This window comes from Leptopilina boulardi, unplaced genomic scaffold, assembly GCF_019393585.1.
Source record: "Leptopilina boulardi isolate dan_hultmark-lab unplaced genomic scaffold, ZJU_Lbou_2.1 LbouV2_266, whole genome shotgun sequence".
Lineage (NCBI taxonomy): Eukaryota > Metazoa > Arthropoda > Insecta > Hymenoptera > Figitidae > Leptopilina > Leptopilina boulardi.
Window position 1 is genome coordinate 4,345,973 of NW_026137825.1, and position 19,141 is coordinate 4,365,113.

Genomic DNA, 19,141 nt, shown 5'->3' on the forward strand with positions numbered 1-19,141 from the left:
TGTTGGAAAATGTCTTATCGTAAAAATCTTCAAATATCAAAGGATTTCTTTTTCTCGTTGAAAAAAAAAAAATCACATAGATGATTCAATATAATGAACCATCAACCACAAAATTATTTTATTTTTTTACAATATACTTCTTTTAATTATTTGACAAATATTTATTTATAAAAATAATTATAGAAAGAGAATTTTTATATTTCTTAAAGTAAAAAAAAATGTTTCTTTAAATAAAATTTCTCCACAGTGGAAAATGAGATATTCTTTTACGTTCATATTAAAAAAAAAGTAATAATGTAAAAAAGAAGAGAAAAATGTTAGTTTTTAATATATATGTATATATACAGTTGTCAAGACGAGACATAAATTCTCGTTGAAATGGAAACAAAGTCCTAATAGGGTAATTTCGAACAGGTTAAAGAAAAGCAAGTTTGTATACATATACGTATGTATGTACAGGAAATTGGAAAACGGTCTTTGGCGATTTCCGTTTTGAAAGGAAATCGCTATAATGTGATGATTCAAAACCGGATACAAAGCGACGTCTTTTGAAAGCTCTAACCATAAATTTATTTCAACAACTCAAAATGATACTCTTTCTATATGAAAAGGGCAATAAAAAAAAAACATTAAAAAAAAGAAAAAATAGAAAAAATATAATACAAAAAATAGAAAACAAATAGAAAAAAAAGTAGTAGCAAAAATGTAAATAAACAAAAATGACAAAGAAACAATTTTTGTGGCTCACATTGCTGCTCATGTCAGTAGATTTTGCCCACCATATAGAATTTTAGGTGTTGCAAAAAGTTTTATATTTTATTAGAAACAAAAATATAAAACTTTTTGCAACGCCTAAAATTCTGTATAGGGTGGGCAAAATATACTGAGCGGTACTGTAAACATAGAAGAGTAAAAATTTTACAAAGAGAGTATAATTCTTATATAAAATGTATGTAAAGTTTGTTAAAAGTAAAAAAAAAAAATTTACCGCATATGTTAAATGAAAAAGTCCTTGGATTTTCGAGTCTCGACGCAGAAAAAACATAATCACGTTTTTAAATACGCACGAAAGGATCTGACTAGTTTAGTATAACCAAGATAGAGAGAGAGAGAGAAAGAGAGAGAAAATATAGCTCTAGGATACAATAAAACACGTTTTCACTCTTTTCCTCTTCTGCTTTTCTTTACATTTTTTTTATTTTTTTTTTACTCTCTCTCTCACTTCCTTTCTATTTAACCGCTTCATATGCGCATGAGCGTGTAAAGTGCATCTCTGTGGAAAAAAATATATATGCGCATGATGCACATCTTCCGTATATATATATTATTTTTATTATTATTATTATTATTATTAAGATAATACTGTATTTATTTTAAATCTTCTAATGCCTTTTAATCCAATACGTGCAATAATAAAATAGTATTTCTTTAAGAATTTTATTATTATTATTATTTTTTTTTAATCTTTATAATGTTTTATTAATAATTAAATGCATAAAAGATGCATTTTTTTTCTTTTCTTTTATCTAATTTTTAGACGAAAGTTATATATAACGTGTTAAATTTTCTGTAATGAACACCTGTAATTAAGGATGTCTTTGATAAAATCTCAATCTTGATCTTGCGCACAAATTGTGTTACGCTAAATTGAAAATTGTGGCAATTAGGACTCAGCCATATTATATAAGATCACGATATACGCTCACGGTATAAATTTTCATGCTTCTTTATATATTCAGATACATATAATGACTTATTGTGTTCTTTTAACAAGGATTTTAAAAATAAATCAACTATTTATTGTAAAATTATATTTTTAACGTTTATGATAACAATTGCGGCACTCTTTAAATCTGAATTAGTAAAATTTATTTACTAATTTGAATTAGTAACTCAATTTTTGCTTTGAGTTAGTAAAATTTTACTAATTCGATTGTAAAAATTAAACAATAGTAAAAGTTATAATTTTTTTAACTCAAATATATGGTCCAAAAACATCTTTTAGGTTAGAATATCTCGAAAACCTGACGTGCTGCGTCAATTCTGAAGTCAGATTAGGATTCAGAACTTCAAATGCTTCGGAAAAGTATAGTCTGATTTTTGATTCTGAAGTAGGCCAAAATTTTGTTGGCCTGTTTTATGAATTAATTAGTTAATTAGTATTTTTTGCCAAAAGTCGGCGCTATTTTTACAAATATTGAACCAGTTTTTAACCGTGTTGAATTTCGCACTAGTTGGTAATACAAATAATTAATTTTCATCAAATTTAGAAGTGAGTGAATACAAGCATTTTTATTTAAATAATTACTGAAAGTAGATAGATAACATTTGTATATCTATTGAAGGAATAAATAGAGTAGTAAATTTACATTTTAGCGCATAACTTTCAATAATTCGACATTTGAAAATAATTTACTAAACGGGTCAGTAATCTCAAAGTAGGAAAACGCATTCGATACGAGCCAAACGTGTCTAGTTTTCGAAAAGCAATGAAAAGCGAATATACCACATATATATATATATATATATATCGCCAATCGATACTCAACACTGCGAGTTATCGTTTAGAATTATTCCCCTACTGCCATATATATGTAATCCTCAAAATTTTCAAAACCATTCGCTCATGTTGAAAAACATTCCTACGCATACGCATATCTATACACAACACTCGAACCATACACTGTTTACAGTTATATAACGTATTTTTTTTAAATCCTCTGCTTGTTAAAATATACAACGATATCGATACTCTTTTTCAAAAACTGGAAAAATATTTTTCAACAAATGTTCTACAATTGTTTCCATTTAATGTATATTGGAAAAATTGTTATTGGTAAAAAAAAGTTTTGATTTTAAATACCTAAAACTCCGAGTTAAAGAAAGTAGATAACTCGGATAAGAAATTATATATTGAAAAAGTAAAATGATTTTTACAAATTTGTACAATTGTATAAAAGATTTTTTTACAGTTTTTTTTTCCTTCTTAAAATTTACCTATACGGTTAAATTGATATTTTCTCATAAAAATACAGTATTGTGATATGATAAGATAAACAAAACAAAAAAAAACAACCTATAGAGACTTTCCTTTCGCAATATCAACAGAAGCGTTTTCGTATATATAGAGTTTAACCGAGACAGGTTATCTGCATTCGATATTCACCCTCGATATATCCTCAGGGGCTCTTTGTGGAACACTACCATATATATATAATCGATTCATGGCGTAAACGCCTGTATCGAAACTATACCCTTTGTTCATCTTCTCTATTTTACATGGAAGGGCATTGCAGATAATGTCAGAAAAAGAAACTTTTATGACAAACAACTTTTCGGTTTAGGTCTCATTTTCCCTTCTATTTTTCTTGTTTATTCCACGTTTTGTGAATACTTCTTTTTTTTTATTATAAAAACAGAGGGAGAATACGTCTCCGTTTACATATTTCCGCAATATGTATATAAATGTGTGTGTGTGTGTGTTTGTTTTTTTTCCCTATTTTTCTTCTTTTAGACAAAAATTTACGAGACCTATTCATAACTCTTTCATATATACTGAAAGTACACCGAAAGTACACTGAAAGTTAGGTTCATTAAATGTGAGGATGCTATCCGAAACTGGGAGAAGGAGAGTGAGAGAGATAAATTTGTGGATCGATTTGAATATCCCTTTGCAGGATAAAGTTGTGAATTTATTTACGTGAAAATATTTTATATGAAGTAGCATTGATGTCAAAGGTGTATATATATATATATATATATATATATGCACTTTAGTATATATAAGAACTTGTCACAATGCATATATGTCGTCGATGAATAATTCAAAAATTGTATATATATATATAAATATCTTTCATGGAATATAAAAATATTCTCTAGAAGTGAGAGTTATCTCCTCGGGGCGGATATTATTTCTTCGCAACGTGACATATTAGCTTTTAAAGAAAATTTTCTTTAAGCCTGTGAGAGAATTTTTAAAAATGAATAGTGGAACAATATAGTAATTTATAGATGAGTATCTACCAAATTCCACATATCTATAAGAACAATGAAGCCAATCTTACAATATTTTTCTAAACTACCAAAACTGTATAGTACAAAGATTGATCTCAATTTTATGTACATAATGAAAAAATTCGCGCTCGATTGCTTATATATTTATTATATTTTACAACCGGTAATAATGTTGTTTTGTACTTTGGTACAAAAAATTCTAATATGTATTTAGAGTACAAAGTCTCTTAATGTAAAAAAAAAGAACAAGTGGAAAAGAGAATCCGTAACAGAGAATTTGCATCTGGAATAGTGAGCACAGTTGATGATAAAAGCATTTTAATTAGAATACATGTACAGACCCTTATCAATGCAAGTGAAATTCCGTTTGAAAATGTATATATGTAAGAGAGAAATGAACAAAATGTAATATATAACGAGTAGAAGTTTGTTGACAAAGCCTTGCCACTATACCCAACAGGAAATGAACTTGGAAGCAACCCCTCTCTGACACTTGTGAATGAAGGGTCTCGTTGGTGTCCCCTAAGAGAGAGTGAGAGAGGTATTCATCTCTCTGCCTCTCTCTGTATGTTGGGTTAGTCTGGCTCTCTGACTAGGGTGTAATCGATGGTCAGGATCTTTTGACGTAGCTTGATGATGCGATGGTTCGACGCTGCGCCTTTGATATTGTTCAAACGAGTACAGAATCTGAACAAACGTTCAGTTTTGCATTGGATGCGGTGTGTGAGGTTAGGTCATTGCGCCATTGCGTGTGAGAATGCACCATTATATGTATATATATAGTGTGCTATAACAACAATCAAAATCAATTGGCATTCGGCCAGAAACAGGAAATATTAAAATTCCATTGACAATCGAATCTCATTTATATACACACACACGGAGAAAAATGAGTTTTAACAGAAAAAAGAGTTTGGTTTTGATGACAGAACATTTGATTGGTATTTAAGGAACTGAATTTTTCTGTTGCGTCAAAACAAAATTTTGATTGTTACAAGGTTAAGGAAACAGAAATTCTTTGTTTCTAATTTTTTATTGTATCAAACAAAATCTGATTCTGTCAAACAAAGGTTGTTTGAGATTTCGATTGTGGTAATAAGAATTTTGTAGAGGCAACAAAAAATTTTTGGTTGATTAAATACCAACCAAACGTTTTGTTAAAACCAAACCCCGTTTTTCAGTGTATTATACGGATAGCTAATTTTTAGTATTGGTAACTCATAACACAGGTTGACAAAATTTTGGCCTACTTCAGTTATCTAACCTCAAATATGGTCAAAAAACGTCTTTTTGCACTTTTAGGTTAAAATATCTCGAAATCCCATACTTGTAACATTTTTCTCATTAGCTCAACCCACTTTTCTTTTCATATATATATATATATATATACTTGACTTAACAATCTTGTGAGAAAATTACATAATGAGCCATCATGAATGTTATAAGACAAAAGAATAATTTTAAAGGAAATTTAAAGAGTAATTAAAGAGAAATTTGTATGTGTGCAATTGTCAGAGAGAGATGAAGTATCGTATAATTTCTAGAGTTTAATTATAAAGTTAAGAGGAGTTTCAATAGTAAAGAAAGAGAGAGAGAGAGAGGAGGGGTGGGGAAGACTGTCAAGTGACACAGTTAATGTTATATGAGAAGTCTGACATTTCTATGTGTACCAATTCTCTCATGAATTATTTCATAATATAAAACAAGAATGAGAAAAGATTCATTTCTAAGTATACAGTGAAGAAAAAAAACACAATGAGATTCTTTTTCAATCACAATTTGTTTCGTAATTGATTGAATCACATATATACTTCTCATTTCAATGGTAAAATTTTAATTTCAAGTTCCTTCGATTAATTATAAGTCAAATACTTCCTCCATGAGAAAGCAATAACAATTCGTATGTATACAAAGAGAATAAATTATTTCTCAATGCTACCAATTATTTTTTTAAATTGATTTTATTGCATGCATGCATCTTTATTAAATCATATCGTAGGCCGAAAAAATTTTGTCCTACTTCAGAATCAAAAATCAGATTTTACTTTTCCGAAATATTTTGAGGTGCTAAATCCGCATCTGTCCTTATAAAAATGACCTAGCACGTCATGTTATCGAGATATTCTAACCTAAAAGTGCAAAAAGACGTTTTTTGACCATATTTGAGGTTAGGTAACATCATAATCACCTTTTAGAAAAAAAATTAACTGTTGATTTTGATGTTACCTAACCTCAAATATGATTAAAGAACGTCCTTTTTGCACTTTTAGTTTAGAATATCTTGAAAAAAGACGTGCTAGGTCATTTTTGAGATCAGATTCGGATTTAGCACGCGTACAAATGTTTTGAAAAGTGGAAAATTTGAATTGGTTTTTTTTCTAGAAATTAAACAGCGAGTGTGTTTGATACACACTAGTAAAAGCAAAATTTGTTTTAGTCATTTGGGTATAATTTATAATCTGAACGCGCATCTCAATTTATATATAAATTTTGAGAATTAATTAGTACCTCGCATATACTGCACTCTTGCGTATAATTTATGCGAATTGCAAGCAGACAATGGTATGTAACTACTAGACGTATTACAAGGTGGCGAGTGGCAACGGGATCGACAAGTCAACTGCACTGTGTATATGTACTATCGGTACCGTTATATATACTGACGACAAAATCAGCCTCAATGGCACGTGCTTCGAATTCTTATCAATTTATACAGAGAATCGGCATTTTGACAAAGAAATTTTTTATTTATTTTTTACTGAATTTAAATTTATGAAAATTCATTCACTAATTTAGTAGAAATTATTAACTAATTTTTACTAAAGTTTTACTAAAATTTTACTACTATTATTTGTAGTAATTGACTTAATTTTTTGTGAGAAATTAGTAGAAATTTTTACTAATTAAAATTAGTGAACAAATTCTTACTAAATAAAATTTAGAGTTTGATTTTTATATTGAATATTTTGTGGAAAACTATTTTAATAGATATTCAATACTCTTTATACAAATAAATAATATATATATATATATATATATATATATATATATATATAGTATCATAATTTTGAAAAATGTTGTTATATTTCGCCTCTTACTCGTTGACGTTATACCTTCTCATAGTATTGTTGAGTTGGCGATACGTGAAAAGAATACCGTGAACCAAAAAATTTTCAACGATCGTTCTCTCACACCAAACGAACAGAATTGGATGGTGTGTGTTATTATTCAACCACATTGCCACTCGCCATGAATAATTTTTCGTTCACTGCAGATAGTTGTTTTCTTTCACTCTATGTGAACAATATTGATGATTACGTTTCGAATAGATGAATAATTTTTCTTGTTCTTCATCTTCTTTTTATAATATAACCGCATGATCTTTCTCGTTTCTTTCTCTTTTTTTTCGCTTAATATTTTTCACTTTATCATTCTTACATCGTTTTTTAAATTCAAGAAAATTTTTCAAATAATTTTCTTCTTTTCTTAAAGAAGAGGAAAACTTCTTCAAAAAAAAAAGGTAAACAAATTCTTTTTTAATAGTTTTCTTTTTATTTTTTCAAAAAGGGGGATTATTTCACTTTATAAAAAAAGATACTTGACCTTTTTGAAAGAAAACGAATTTCCTCTTCATTTGAAAATTATTTGATCTTCAAGTATATAAATATTAAAATTTTTATTTTCTCAATTCATATTGTTACTAAAATAATTAATGAGACTTTTATATACATTTATATTTATGAAGCATATTCTTTTTGTGAACAATATTCGCTATCGAACGCTTTGAGAATGATAACGACCCTCTTGATGATAAATTGAGATTGTTTGCCAACGAGCCCGGGTCTTTTATAAGAATAATCTTGATCTATTTACATTTTGTCATTATTATTTCTATCAAGAAAAATTGAATTTTACTATGTATTTCACACATACAAAATATAAATAAAAATTTATTATACATAAATTTATTTCCTTTGACTGTATTTTAATTATTTTTTCTATTACTATATTGACAGAAAGAAAGTTTTTAATTTAAAAAATCTTTTTGCCTCTGCTTTATACTTTTGACGTTCTATAACAATATATAAATTTTTATTGTTTCGCCAAGAGCACATTTGTGAAGCGTCAAATTGATTGATTAAACTATTAGATGAAATGGAATGTTTAATCTCGGATCATAAATGTTGATTCAGTAAGCATATAATATAATATAACATGTCGTGTTGCAATAAATTTTATTGCATTCGTTCGCGAAATCGAAGAAAGGTAATAAACGATTATTCAAATTTATAATGCAATTTATTGTCACATTCTCCGGTATATAATGTTCATAAAAATTTATATTGAAGCTTATTTTTAATTTTCACATTTTTTTTCAATATTCCCTATGAATTATATTTATTTCGATTAACTTACATACTCAACGTAATATAGCATATGCATTTTAAAATTTTATTTCCAAACAAAATTTTTCAATTCATCTCACACTAAAAAAAATTTTGTGTTTGCAAGAAAATCGTTTGGTTAGACATTAATTTTGGTTGTCGTAACCAAATTTTAGTTGTCATAACCAACTTTTGGTTGTCGTAATCAAATTTTGGTTGTCGTAACCACATTGTGGTTGCCTGAAACAAAGTTGTAGTTGTTTCAACCAAAAATTTTGACAGACGAACAAAATTTTTTTCTTGAACATTTTTAAATTTCAACCAAAATTTTGATACAACAAAATAATTTGGTTAACACAACAAAATAGATTGATCAGAAAAACTAACTGGTCATTTGTTGTCCTAACCCAAATTCGGCTACGACAACCAAATAATTTAGTTTCGACAAAAAATTTTTTTATAGCGAATGTATTTTTCAAATAGTCCGTATTTTTTTAATTGTTCTGTTTTTTTTTAATTCTTTTATTTCTTTTCTATTAGGATTCAAATTGAAATTGTTTTTTTTCCAAAATAAAACGCACAAAAGAATATAAAAATGTTGCAGTGATAAAAAAAAACGTTCCACCAGACAGTTTATTTCGGCTTAAAAAAATTTCGTTTTTTTCGCTCCAAAAAAGACATTTTTTATTTGTAGATTTAAATTTTGTTTTTTTAAATTGAATAAACGGTTATTTATCATTTTTTTTATGGAGAGATAGATATTTGTATCAATTTTTAAACGCGATAATACTGTTTTTAAAAGACCACCAATATAAGATGTATTTGCAAAAAAAAAAAAAAAATACGTGAAAAAAATACGTGAAAATTCCCAACTATAATCGAACAATAAATTTAGCATGTGTCTGGCTGAAATGCTTTATCTACTGAAATTATATATGTAAAAGCGCACGCAGCAAGTGGAAATATGCGAAATAGTCAGACATAGAAAATCAGTGATTGTGTATTATTTCCATTTATTACTATTAAAAATATAACTAATATTATATTAATAATTTATTATTATTATTATTTTTTTTACTATTTTTATTATTATATTTTTTTATTACATTTAGAGAAAAATTTGTTTTAAACAACCAAATAAATACATATTGCTATACAGTTAAACAAACGTTTGGTTAATTCAATTAAATCAATTGAATAATTTTATTTGAATGAACCAAATTTTTAATTCAATTAACTAAACTTTTTAATTGTGACAAACAAAATGGGTTATTTTAAATATTTGGTTAAGTCAAATTAACTTTTTCTCTGAGTGTACAATTATTAGTACTAAAAGGAAAAATTAAAATGGTTTTAAAAATGTTATTCTTTAGAATTTTTTTTTTTTTTTTTTTTTGGTTTATTACTCCAACACAGTTTATATATTATAATATGTATACTGCAAAACGAAATCGTTTTTATTCAAAAATTGGAAAAAAAATTGGAATGCTTTCCCGGAAAAATAAATAATTCCGTTTTTTTTTTATTCTGCCTGTGTACATATATTATAAGAGAAAAAAAAGAAGCATTTAGTCCTCTCTCGCTATATAGAGGTTATGCGCCAATACTAATCCATTAAAAGCATCGAATGACCATTCACTCTACAACGTCTGTTTTCATTCGATTTCCTGACGCTCATATCCGTTCGTTTTTCTCGTGCCTCGCTTCCGTTTTATCACCGGGAAACATTAAATTACCCCGCACAGTAACTCGACATAGTTCGTGTGCTATTTTTCTAAGAGAAAAAAGAAAAAGACAAAGAGAGAGAAAGAGAGGGAGAGGGTTACTATACACACAGTGAAGTTATAAATTTTTTCGTACAAGAATTTTGCTCGAAACGCAGGAAATGAAATCGTACAATTTCAAGAGAAACGAGAAGCTTTTTCCCTCGGTGAAAAATCGGGACGTTACAAAACTGCGGCACAAAACTTCTCTCTCTCTCTCTCTCTCTCTTTCTCTCTTTTGCATTGGGTTTTCCAAGAGAAAATTCACGAACCCATCGCGCGCTTCGAAATTTGCACAAGGCTTTCAATGTATTTTTATATGAAATATGCATTTCCAGCTTGAAAAGTGTAGAGAGACATTTTCAGATCAGAAAATTGTGTAGAGGATGAGAAAAGAAATTTTGTCCCATAGGTAATAGAATTTTATGTATGGATGGGGAGAGAATAAGAAGAAGGGGGGGGGGTATCATTGAAAAATCATTGACATTTTTATTTCCTAAAATCATATATATATTTTTCTATTTCAATTTCAACTTTCTATAAAAAAAATTTATTTGACTCCAAATAATCGGTTACTTTACTATTTATCAAGTAAATATTTATTTGTAGAAAATAATTATTATTTGCGGTATTTATTTTAAATACAGTAATTATGGGGCTGTTTATATACCACGTGGATCCTTTAAGGGTGAAAGGGAGGGGGTCAATAATCAGTAAAAAATTATCCACGTGGTATATGAACGGCCCCCTATTGATATACGGAAGGAAATAAATATCAAATTTTATAAAATTTAAAGTAGTGGAAAATATTATTATTATTATTATTATTAGTCAAAATTAATATTTATTTGATAATAGCCAAGTAAGTGATTATTTAAACTATAAATAATTTTTTTTTCAGTTTATGATCGAGGATTCATTATTGTGATAAGCAAATATTAAACTTTTGTCAACGAAATAACTTTTCTGAAATTCAATCTCAGAAAAGTTTTTTTTGGTTTCGTTTCACGTGCTTATCTATTTCTTTTTATTTTTTCTTATATTGCCGACTGTGGACACTTATGGGATTCCCCACCGTGCGGGAATGCATAACGCTCCGGTAAAGTGCCGGAATTCAGAACGAAAGACAAATGGCGCTTACCGTTGACGTATATGCAATATATATACGAGAGAAGCGCAGGGGGGTAGTAGATTCGGAGTGTGCGGGAATCCACTCAAGTTTACGAGAAATTGCTTGTCAGCCAAGAATGTCATGCAAATTGAATTTTTTTTTTTTTTTTTTTTTTTGAATATTGTCAAATGTATATTTTCATAAAAATTGAAAGATAATTTAAAGTATTTTACTTATATAAGTACTTACTTACTTACTAACTCACTAACTTACTAACTTAATACTTAATTATACTTATTACTTACATATACTTATTTATTGAAAAATTTTCTATTTCAAATAATATTCAAAGCGAAAACTTCGAAAAGAAAACTATTTCTCCAAAACAAAAAGTAGCTCAGTGGTAAAGAGCACCCCATTGTCAGAACAACGACATGAGTTCGAATCCCATCAGATTAATTTTTTTTCAAACACTCGAAATGAAAGAGAAAAGTTTATAAATAAAATATTAATAGAACAGTATATAATAATATAATCAAAATATTATAATAATAATATTAATTAAAAAAATTAAATTTCGATTTTCAAATAATTGGAAAAAAAATTTTTTTCTTAAGTAAGATGAAGAGAGAATGAGAGAGAGAGAGCGATGATAGAAAGAGATAACGAACGAGAAAAGCTTTGAGCTTACATTTCTAGAATGAATATTAACGTTGCTGAGGTATAGTGCAGTATGAATTTTGTGTGCAGTGCCATGTGCGCAGTGACACACGTGGCAGTAGTGTAGCAGCTTTCATTTGAAATGCATGAGCTTCACGAGAGATTCCCATGTATTTCATGAAAGCACACAGTCGTCAACCCCCTCCGAAACTGAAACTTGGGACAAGAGGTGAAGGGGGGAGTGGCAATGTTGAGTTTCTCTCATTTCATAGGCGCCTGTAAAGGAGCAAAACGTTTTACACCCTTTTACCATTTTTTTTTTTTTTGCTCCCTTCATGTAGCATATTCTATACATATAAATATATATTTCGAACGATTGATTTTTTTCTCCTCGCACATTCTATTTACATTATTTTTTGGTTATGGTTGACATATGTTTATTGTATCATTACTATTATTTTATTATTATTATTTGTATTAATAATAATATTCATACACAAAAGTTGTTATTACATAATTTAAAATAAAAAAATAATAAAAATAAAGGTCTGACAGACCGTGAAAAGCGTTAAACGCGTAATTTTTTTCTCACCTAGCAGTTTATAGGTAAAAACTATCATAAACATAACCTATAATTTTTTGCTAATTATCGATATATATATATATATATAAAATTTTGAATTAATTAGATATTAGTTTCTTTTTTAATAATTTTGAAAATGAAATTTTCATTCGCATTATCCAACGCGTGAACTATGTCAACAAATACTCTAAAATTGAGTTTGGAGTTTGATGTTGAACGGTCGAGCGAACGTGATATTGAATTCCGACCAATCGTAACAACCAAGTCCACTAATTGCTCATTGTCGCATTTACCGGATCACGAGATTTCAGGTTTCTAGCATCGTTCAAAATCTGTCTCTGACAGCAATAATGACGGCGTTTCCGGTTTCCGAATGTACAAACAAATACACACACACATATATATATATATATATATATATATATATATATATATATATATATATATATATATATATACATACAAGCACCGAAAGAGAAATTCCCCACGTATAACAATTCAACTGCTGCAGATTTTATATCTTCAAATTCCGTGCACGCTTATACCCTTATGGTTGGAAAAAAAGTCCGCACAGCATTTAAAGACCGTAATTATCGCCTTTGATTTAAGAACGCGAAATTTTTTTGGATTAAAATTTTTTTAAGACAATTTTTGTAAAGGTAAAATTTTTAAAGAGATAGAAGCGTCTTTAAAGAAAAATTATTAACAAAAAAAAAATTGACTAAAAATTAGTAAAACTGTCCACTAATTTTTATTAAAATATTACTAGTTGACTTAGTAATATTTTTTTACCAAAATTTTAGAGAAAAATAACTAAAAATTAGTAGAAATTTTTGCTAATTTAAATTTAGAGAGCAGTAAAATGGAAAAAAAAATTTTACCTTTTTTATAAAATGAAATTTAAAAAAAATATATAAAATAAAATTTCATTTATATATATATATATATATATATATATATAATGAATTAGTCGAAAGAGTGAAATTATAGTTTAATAAGGGGCTAATAAGAGAGTAAGGTGGGCAGTAAAAATTTTACTTTGCCACTGAAGGATAATTACAAAAGTCGCAGTTGCCGGTTTGTAAGTCACGTAATTAGACTCCTTTTTCTCAAAGGAGTCAACTCACCCATTCGTCGTCGGAGGCGAATCTCTCGATGCCGTGCACTCATGTCTTTGCCTCTAGATCTACAGCAAAAGAAGTAGAGACGACTTTTAGAAGCCAGATTTAATCAGAAATTTTCTCCTGGTTAACGAAAAAAAAATTCTCTTCTACTTTTATTAAATTTATCTCTTTTTTTTTCTCTCTCTCTCTCTCACTCAAAATTTAATAACTTAAAAAAAGAAATTAAAATTTGCAATTTTTTACTATGTTAAAAAATTGCAGATAAAATATTTGTCTTTTGTTAAAACCTTTTTTTGCATTAATAATAATAATAATAATAATTATTATTATTATTATTATTATTATTATTAATTAATAAACAATTAATTATTGTTATTAGTTTGATATAATTTTCATTGTTCTGAATTTTAACGGTGCGAATATAATTTTTTTTTACTTTTTTCTAATTGGGTGTTTTAATTTTTGTTGCAGCATCCCAATCAGGATCAGTTATTGGCCGCGATCCACTTCCATCGAGAGCTGTAAGCACATCTCAATTACCACAGAAAAGTCTAACTCAGTCACCGCCAACCCACGTGTCAACACTTCCGCTTCTGCGAAACAGTGGTAGCAGCCATCGTCAGCAACCACTTCCGGTTCATCAATCGACACTACAATCGACGAAACAATCAGAGCATGGAAGTCTAATTAACTCGCAGATTTTAAAAGCCGCCAGTAGCGGTGACGTACGACTCAATTCAACGTTGTAAGTTGAATTTTTTTTTTTTTTCTTCTTTATTTTTAACAAATTTTTAAAATAGAGATAATTACAAAAAAAGGGTAATCTCTCTTCTATTTTGAATTAACTTTTTTTTTGGTAATTTTTCAGTAGATGAAAGATTTCGTTGAATTAAAAGTTTCTATTTTTTTTTATTCAATGAGAATTTTTGATATAATATATTATTAATTCATAAGTAATCATGTACTATTAATAGTTTGTCAATTAAGTTCATTCTTCATGAAAAATTGCTCTAATTTATGCGGACAAAAAAAAAACTCTGATTCAATTTGACAGAAATAAAATTAACTTATTTTCAAAATTCATTCTTACATGAAAATTAAATTAAATTTTAAAAATATCATCTCTCTAGTTAATGAAAAACTGTCATTACAGTTTCATTATTGTTGAATAACATATATACATGCATATGATTCTTATAATAAAAAGAGATAAAATTATCATCATCGTGAGATAATATTTAAAAGATTACTTTACTTTTTGAGTGATTAAATAAAATTTTTAATAATAAACCATCCGGATATAAAAATAATTCTTCTTCTGTGAGAATAATAAAATTAGAGATTACAAATTGCAATTTTGCGAGTTGGTAAAGTTAAAAATACTTTCCTGTGTCGAAAAAAATTTAATTAATTCAAATATAATCCGTTACTTGACTATTATCAAATAAATATTTATTTTATTAAATAATTTCATCAATTAATTATTTTGGTCTATTAAATGGTATTTGTTTCAAATACAGAAATTATTGATTTAAATACAGTTTATTAGATTCAAATATAAATGTTTTGATGCAAATAAATATTTTATTTGATAATAGTCAAGTAATCGATTATTTGAATCAAATAAGTAATTTGATTTAATTAATACCCAAAATAAAAATAAAAAAAAAATACACACAAATGTTTTGGAAGAAAGATCAAATTTTCTAAATCCGAAAAAAAAAATATCTTTTTTGCAATTATTTTTAATAATTTTAATTCGAATTTCCTTTTATTTCTATATTTTTGCTATTTTCCACGCGACAAATTTTGCTGACATGAAAGGTTTTATCTACTTATTGTTTATATGGAGAAGGTAAAATGGTAGGAAAATGTACGCTTTGGTGGGAAAATTGCAGTGTCGACTTAGCATTTCAGAAATATTCACTTACTGCTAAAATCAATATACTATATGGGGCATTTCATCTGAGATTTACATGGAAATGGTTTTTTTAAATTTTTTTTTCGAAATTTTTATGAAAAAAAAAATACGTATTTTTAATTTTTTTATTTGATAATAATTATGGAAGTAACGGGTTTTTTTTTAATTTTTATTCCTGAAGTTCTAAACGTTGAAAATAAAAATAATAATAAAAATACGTATTTTTTTATTTTTCATAAAGATTTCGAAAAAATATATCCTAATCAAATAAAAAAAAAAAAAAATTTGTAATGAAAATCTAACATGGAATGCCCCACTATATATATATAATATGTATATATACACATCATCACGGATAAAAATTCTTTGTGCGGATTTTTTTCAACTTTATATAAAAAGAAGAAACGCACCGCTAAATTCTTACTTTGATTCGAAATAATGACTCTCGTTCATTGGTTTTTTGCCACCATTAGCCTGGAAATCCTCTTATATTCAAAAGCACAGAGACTATACATATATACTCAAATCGTTGGAAATTACAAATGTTCATGTATACGTTCTCTGCTTTTTTAGAGATTAAATTATTTTCAAAAATTATCAATTGAGAAATTAAAAATAATACTGAAAAATTAGAAATATTTGAAAAAAAAATTATAAAATAACATAAAATTAAATAAAATTCTATTTTAAAAAAATTATGTTATTTTAATAAAATAACAATTCTAGAAGAATTTTTTAATATCTTTATTATTTTTCTTGGACCGGCCTTTTCTTATATATGGGCTTTAAAAAAGAAATTGCGGATAATTTCAACACTAATTGCAGTCGTTATTCGCCACTTCTTTTAAATTATATTTCTTATTCCATTGTTTAACTTTCATTTACTTTATTTGCCCACTGTCAATATTATTTTGTCCCTCGTAATATTTCTTGTGGTTTTGTAAAGCCGCAAGGCTAAAATCATAACCATTGGTTCTTAATTTCGTCTATATATATATATATTTACTGCGAATCGATTTTTTTTTTTTTTTTTTTTGGCTAAAAATTGCTTCGAGGTATTTTATTCTTTCTTTTACTCGAGATTTACCTAGTTAATACATAAAGATTTATGCATTTTATAAATGTAGAATTGAAGAAAAGTAACCTAAGTAGCAAAAAAAAAAAAAATTATAGGTTATGTTTATAATAGTTTTAAACTTAAAGTTGCTTTTCAATTATTATCCTTGAAACAAAAATTCGTTTTTTAAAATAATTTATTAATTGAATTATTTAATAATTTATTTTTATTTTTTGTATTAAAAATATTTAAATCTCAATCATTTAGAATTGATCCTCTTTGCATTTATTTTCATCAAAAAATTATAGGTTATGTTCATGATAATTTTCTATAAAACCAAAATCAATTTTTTTTATATAATAAAGATACATAAACATCAATAATTGAGAGTTGATCCGTTTATTTTCAGGAAAAAAAAAATAATAGGTTATGTTTATAAAAGCAAAACATAACCTATATTTTTTTTTTTGCTTCTTAGATCTAGCCCTACTTTGGTCCTTTTCTTCACAAGACATTTTCGTTAAAGGCTTTAATTTCAGAATTGTGAATAAAAAAAAAAAATAATTTTATCGAATTTCAGAGAATCGAGAATTTCCTCACCAAGTGGACAATCATCTCAAAGGCTAATGAGTCCAGCATCACATTTAAGAGTGATTTCGCCAATCGATCATCGAGTTTCGAGTCCCAGTGACAGTGAAAGACAATTACACAGTCCAAGTAAGTACTTTTATAATTTATTATTTTTTTTTTTTTAATTTCATTCAATATAAATTGATTTAGTTACTAAATTAATATAATTTAATTTTTAAAATTAGAGTTCCTACATTTTGAAATTTATGTAATGCTCCACATTGAAAGGGATCTTTGCTGCAAATAAAGGACCCCGCACTTTTTACATTGAAAATGGCTTTTAGCCAAATCTTATGAAACTCTGTAGTTTTGTAGTTTAAGGCCTCCTGAACAAAAAATCCTTATGTTAAAATTCAATCCTATGAGTAGTTTTTTAGCTACAGCACTTTAAAGTTAAAAAACAATAACGTATAAAAATAATGTATTTATATGAATGTTTTCTTTTTCACAAATGAATCAAAATCTGTTAATTGGGGGTTTTCGGGGTCGCTGAGTACGAATCTGTGCTCAGAATTTCGGAATTCAAAATGGCGGATCCAATATGTCGGACGCGCTTTCGAAAAATCACTTGAATTCACTTCAAAATCATTACTCGGGGGTTTTTGGGGTCGCTGAGTACGACAGGAAGAAAGAATTGAAGTAATAAACGAATAAAAAATTGTCAAACCTAATCTAACACAATAGGGAAGGGCGTCCGCCATTTTGAATTCCGAAATTCTGAGCACAGATTCGTACTCAGCGACCCCGAAAACCCCCGATTAACAGATTTTGATTCATTAGTGAAAAAGAAAACATTCATAAATGCATTATTTTTACGTTATTATTTTTTTAACTTTAAAGTGCTGTAGCTAAAAAACTACTCATAGGATTGAATTTTAACATAAGGATTTTTTGTTCAGGAGGCCTTAAACTACAAAACTACAGAGTTTCAAAAGATTTGGCTGAAAGCCATTTTCAAAATGTAAAAAGTGCGGGGTCCTTTTTGGTTATGTTTAATGATTGAATGTTTATTTTTAATTATATGTAAAATTAATTTTTATTGAATATTTTGGATCTAATGAAAACTGAAACGTTTGTATTAAGAATTATAATCAATTTTTTTTGGTAACAGTCTAAGAAAAGCACAAACATAACCTAAAAATTTCTTTGTAGTTAAAGTCCCTTTCAATGTGAAGTATAACATATTTGAATTTCTCTATAGGAACGAATTTCCCAAAAGATAAAAATAAAAATTACATTACCAAGTGCTGCAAAAAAATAGGTCAAAACTATTTTTAAAAAGAATTTATATATAGAGAGGAGATTAATTAATGGAATTTTCGAAATATAATTAATAAAGCAGTTTTGAGAGCAAACTTTGACATAAATATATATATATATAGGATCAAGGATATTCATATACATATATATATATATATAAACACATACGTCAAATTACAAACGAAAGGACAATGTCCTTGACAAGTTGGCATCTGCATTTTGATTATCTCTATAGCTTTCATTTTCTAAGAGCTGCGAGGATATATGCTTCAAAGTTTGAAATTTAGAGATTGCCTTCGGCGTTTAGTCGAACTCGAAAATTAATTCGAGAGCATGCCGAGGAAGGCGTTAATATCTCGAGTTCAAACATCAAGTCCCGAAACGTTTGAATAACCACCTGCCTGGAACTAAATCTAAACTTGTAAAGTCTTCGAAGACCATAAATTGAATCTCAGCTGAGGTTGAGGGTTAATTATTCAAACTTGGGCCAATATATACTCCAAAGATTGTACTCATCCCCCAAAAAAATTTATTATTATTACTAATTTTTGTCTTATAGAAAATTAATTTTTTTCCAAAATGGCGTTTTTTTGGAATTTTTAAAACAGTTTTTGCAGTATAGAAAAATTA

The 19,141-nt window shown here is 27.4% G+C and overlaps 1 protein-coding gene and 1 long non-coding RNA gene across 12 annotated transcripts in view; one reads left to right on the forward strand and one right to left on the reverse strand.

Moving 5' to 3' along the window:
• The window catches only part of LOC127281217 (uncharacterized), a 257,929-nt gene that overhangs the window by 191,514 nt on the left and 47,274 nt on the right, over positions 1-19,141 (forward strand). For all 10 annotated transcript variants that reach the window (XR_007842936.1, XM_051304825.1, XM_051304826.1 and 7 more), the window contains 2 exons: positions 14,115-14,388; positions 17,202-17,338. Coding sequence is in view for 9 of the 10 variants with exons in the window: in XM_051304825.1 (XP_051160782.1) it covers positions 14,115-14,388; positions 17,202-17,338 (411 nt within the window). In the remaining variant the exon portion in view is untranslated. The remainder of the gene's footprint in view (positions 1-14,114; positions 14,389-17,201; positions 17,339-19,141) is intronic.
• Positions 1-19,141, reverse strand: part of LOC127281228 (uncharacterized) — a 204,626-nt gene that overhangs the window by 184,215 nt on the left and 1,270 nt on the right. The gene's annotated exons all lie outside the window — the stretch shown is intronic.